Genomic DNA, 4,776 nt, shown 5'->3' on the forward strand with positions numbered 1-4,776 from the left:
GATTCATGAAACTGGTTTCCTCCCTCCCCTCGTATGGGGGTTTGACACTAGGTTTCTCTCATAGCCCTTTATCTCAAATCACGGTGGATGAACTGCTCCCTCCCAGCTAAGGTCACAAGACACTGGTGCATGTAACTGATTCATGTCAATATTCTCTGGGCAAACTGATAATGATCTATGTAATATAGCCTATAGAGTAGAGCTGAGGACAGTATCCTAAAGTAGATCTTTATTGGACAATTTGTTTTGCCACAATAATGAAAATAGCATTTTAAAATGAAAAAGAACATGCCAATACACATGGAACAGCTACATAACAAACAAAAGAAGTCAATCGACACACGACCACAACCAATCACGGTTGAGGTGGGACTTGTTGGATCCCTTTGGCTCCGGTGACTGTTTTGATTGGCTGTTTTCTCTCGTTCAAAATTCTCTGGTGAGGGGCACCATGGGATATCTGGAGGAGTGGGCCAATTCCACCCTGCTAGCGTATGAAGATATATTCAGAAAACATGCACTCAAGCTTTATGCAAATCGCATTGTAGACTGAAAGTACACCATTCATTTAGAGAAGCATGCATATGTGGTGGTGTGTGTAAATCAGGCATGTAATGCTTATACTTATACTGTACTGTACATTTAACCTGTTTGAATGGGCTACTGTGAATATAGTGTCAGAGAGCAGTATGGGTCCTAATATGATGAGGAAGCATCCTACTAGGCCAAGCCAAAGAGCAGATCCAATATCATACCTGAGTAGGGGAAAGTGTAGAAAGAAACAGCTTGATATTCCCATACGGTTTGTTATTCCAACATCTTTCCTCAGATTGTTCTATTTGCGACATTGCCTTAGTTTTGATGGGTCTGCTTTGGCATGTAAACATGGCTGCTGCAACTGTGTTTCTGAACAATAACTGCTGATGTCTGAGATGCCTGCATGATGATGCGTCGGGGATTAGGAACCAATGACAAAGAAGAAAAACATATAGTCAGGATGAGGAAGTTTAAACCCTCTATGTTAATGTGATTTGTACAGGATGTGTCCTGAGAGAGGCAGCTGCTAATAGCAGTTTGTCATTGGTTCTCTGGTTTCCTCCAATGTAAGGGCACTCCATTCCAACAAAGGAAAACACAGTTCTCACCAGCCCCACGGCTAGACCAATCATCAGATGCCCTCTCACTCCCTTGGTGTACGCTGTGTAACACAGACAGATCTCATTGCTTTGGAGGCTAATCAATTACTGTAACATTATGTACAAAATGAATTGAACCTAGCTTAGCCAAATAAAATATATCACAAATATCATGTATCGTTGTTTTAGTCAGTATGTATCATATGTGTGTTAGCCTGCCAATATGCTTTAATTAATTAAGTTAAATTTAGAGAAAGATTCATATTAACAGGCACCCGTAAGACTCCTGATTATTCCACACAGAGGTACCAGATACGAGATGAGAGATTCTAGTACTCAAACCACATTTCACCGTCCTCAGAACCCCAAAGTCCACACAGTTAACCACAGCGGTAGACTCCTCAGAGCAGTCCTTCCACAGGTTGCACCAGAACCAGGTCACACTGACGATTGAGGACCCACCCTGGCCCCTGACCTGGGCCACCCTCCAGTAGTCGATAGCCAGTGTGCAGGCCACAAACACCCAGTTCAGCATGGACACCACCACGCCCAGGATCTGAACCAACTTTCTCCACATTCCTCTGTCTGGACAGGTGGAGAGGATCGCTCACAGGGACCTCCGAGGGTAAGTTCATGGAGCTATTTCAAGGCTATTGGTTTTATCCAATCTAGTCACGGAATTCACAAAAATGCATCGTTTAAAAAGTATTCCATATTAATTTAGAAGAGCACAAGATTGGAGCGTCGGTCTGTCAGCTGTGCTGCATATCACTCTTGGTTTAAATAGGGAACAGTGTCCGGGCAGAATAGAGTGACAACACCAAACACAGAGACTGTTTACAGGCAGCCTCCCTGACTGCTTTGGCAGGTGTGACTGTGCTGACAATATTAGGAAAGTAACATCTAAAGGAGTTGGGGATTATTTATAGACCTTAAAATATCTTGATTTTGATTGGACAACAGTTGAATCGTTTGAAAAGGGAGAACAACAACAACACGGACTCAGACAGAACTTGGTCGAAAGGCAGAAAAGTCCTGCTTGAATGACATTATCAATAGCAACACATGAAACAATGCATGTGATGAAGCATTTGATTTAATGACAGTGAAACACACCCAGGATAAAAGGCCCTTAGATACAGAGACATTCCCCCGCATACAGATTCACAATTGGATCATCGCTGGGCTGTCATACGATTCAAACATTTAATCGAGTTAATCAAAGGATTTGTTGTGATTCATCACAAATTCAGAATTTGCTCAAATTGAGTTGTCCAAAGCAACGGTTAGCAAATCAGGTAAATTGATAAACACATTAATTTCCCCATTTACAAAACAGTATTTTGAAAGATTTCACAATGAGATTAAATTTACAAAACCATAAAGTTAACGGATTAACTCTGACAGCCCTAATCATCATATACAGTATATACAATTGTTACTTCAGTTCAATCCGGTCAAAATCACACATACTTGAACAGAACCAGGTCATATGTAGGAGTTTTTGATAAACGGTTCTCTCTCGCTCTTCCTTGACCCACTGGATAAAGAGGACACTGTAGCACTGCTGCCGTTGCTCACCTCGGAGTGCACTGACCCATGAGACCTTGACCTCGATGAACGACCAGACGTCAAAGACCCACCGCCAGAATACGAGGACTGCACGGAGTTTGAGGACCGCCCAGACCGCTCTGATTTGGACGCGCGACCGGACCGACCAGACCTCGAGGAGATGGCAGACACATCTGAGTGTGCAGCTTTGGAAGGGATCTTAGATGCAGATGAACCCTTGATCTTTGAGGTGATCTGGGATACTGGGGACTGTGGTGTGGTGGACTTGGCCTGGTCGCTCTCAACCTCGGGAAGTTCAGGGATGATTATGGTTTTGCTGGGAGAGATGACACACAAAATGAGAAAGAACAGATCAATGCCAAGTGTGTTATGAGTAAATGAATAACTATTCCACGATGAGCATGGCTATGCTTGTACTCACCTCTCATCCCCACAGAGCAGTTTGCACACAGAGACCAAGTAGAACCAACCCCCTGTCATATGGAAAGCTGATCCCACCCAGCCAAGAAACAGAGGAGTCCCCAGGTCAAACCTGTGTGTGTGTGTGTGTGTGTGTGTGTGTGTGTGTGTGTGTGTGTGTGTGTGTGTGTGTGTGTGTGAGTGTGAGTGTGAGTGTGAGTGTGAGTGTGAGTGTGAGTGTGAGTGTGAGTGTGAGTGTGAGAGTGAGTGTGAGTGTGAGAGAGAGAGAGAGAGAGAGAGAGAGAGAGAGAGAGAGAGAGAGAGAGAGAGAGAGAGAGAATTAATATTATCTTGTAACTGAATGGAAAAACCTGCATCCAAGTCAACTCACTTTAATCCGTCAAAATAGGGGTTGAAATATTCCCCGGAGACGTATTTTGCGTAGACAGCATATCCCGACGCAGCCAGAAAGCCTGCATAAGACGAAAGTGAGTCAGTCAGCTACTCTCAATCTGCTGCAGTGTGCATCTGCCAGGTTGCTTTCGCAGAGAGAAAAGTCAACTGAAAGAATATGTTTACCGCTGATGATGTGAAAGACTCCTCCAGTAAAGAGCTTCCTGTACTTCGACTTGTCCTTGCCCCCGAGGAAGGTGCACTCCATCCCAATGAGACTGAGTACGAACCCCAACATCCCCACAGACAGAGCACCCATCAGCAGGCCCCTCACAATCTGGATGTGGTCTGGTTGATTAGAAAACAACCGAACGCACGGTCACATTTTACACTACAGTAGGCTTTATAACTTCAGTGGAATAACCAATGTCACTGTACTGAAACAGTCTAAACTCACAGAAGTTTGTCTGCATTGCTTAAAAGACAAAGCACAGTAATGTTCACATATTAACATACTTTTAAGTAGTAATAGTTTTAATAGTTTTAAGCCCTATTTTGGGGGGTGGGTAAATTAACTTAACAGGCTGTCTTCAGATGTGTACCTCTTGTTGATATACGACTTCATGCCCACCATAGAAATAGAAATAGAATTAGAACACAATATATGATGCATGTCTCTACGGTACTTACTGTCCACGGACCAGAGCACAGGGAAGTCTTGGCAGTTGGTGACAGAAGTGGAGTCGGTGAAGCAGGCCTTCCACAGGTTAGACCAGTACCAGGCCACCTTGATGACAGCCGAGCCGCCCATGCCCCCGATGGACGTGACCTTCCAGCCCTCCATGGCCATGGTGCATGCCACAAAGATCCAGCCCAGCACTGTCATCAGGAAGCCCCAGATCTGCATCACGCGGATTTTCATCCTGATACTCCGGTGTGTGGAGTCAGTCTATATGCTCTATATCTAGATAACCCTCAAGTTGTCTTATTGTGACCGTCTCTGTTGCGTTTCTTTTTTCGAGATCTGACTTATTGGCGATGTCTTTTTCCCTCGTCTATACGATGGCGTGTCTCCTTGGTGGAGCCACCGTCCAGTGGAGCCCGTGTCTCCTGCTGTGCTGTAGACGAAACCTGCTCATCCCAGTCATACAACTTGGTAGCAGGGCTCAGTACGACTAAGGAGACAGTCATTTTGTCGCTCTACCCGGTTGTCCCTTTTCCCATACTGCATGAGGGTTGATATGGGTCTGTTGCTGCTCAGGTTCCCAGAGCCTTG

At 44.7% G+C, this 4,776-nt stretch overlaps 1 protein-coding gene across 1 annotated transcript; it reads right to left on the minus strand.

Moving 5' to 3' along the window:
- Positions 1–2,513: 2,513 nt before the first annotated feature.
- LOC124011608 (claudin-10-like) lies at positions 2,514–4,776 on the minus strand. The gene is made up of 5 exons (XM_046325061.1): positions 4,191–4,776; positions 3,687–3,848; positions 3,499–3,580; positions 3,130–3,240; positions 2,514–3,024 (listed from the first exon to the last, which is right to left on the minus strand). The coding sequence occupies exons 1-5, from the start codon at positions 4,420–4,422 to the stop codon at positions 2,625–2,627; spliced, it is 987 nt and encodes a 328-aa protein (XP_046181017.1). The 5' UTR covers positions 4,423–4,776; the 3' UTR covers positions 2,514–2,624.

This window comes from Oncorhynchus gorbuscha, linkage group LG23 (genome assembly GCF_021184085.1).
Source record: "Oncorhynchus gorbuscha isolate QuinsamMale2020 ecotype Even-year linkage group LG23, OgorEven_v1.0, whole genome shotgun sequence".
Lineage (NCBI taxonomy): Eukaryota > Metazoa > Chordata > Actinopteri > Salmoniformes > Salmonidae > Oncorhynchus > Oncorhynchus gorbuscha.

Bases quoted from the DNA above. Each gene is read 5' to 3' on its own strand.
- LOC124011608 (XM_046325061.1), bottom strand. From the start codon at position 4,422: ATGAAAATCCGCGTGATGCAGATCTGGGGCTTCCTGATGACAGTGCTG. The intron at 3,241-3,498 runs GTGAGTTGACTT...ACACACACACAG, and splicing joins CCCTATTTTGACGGATTAAA to GTTTGACCTGGGGACTCCTC. The intron at 3,025-3,129 runs GTGAGTACAAGC...CATCTCTCCCAG, and splicing joins CTGCTCTGTGGGGATGAGAG to CAAAACCATAATCATCCCTG.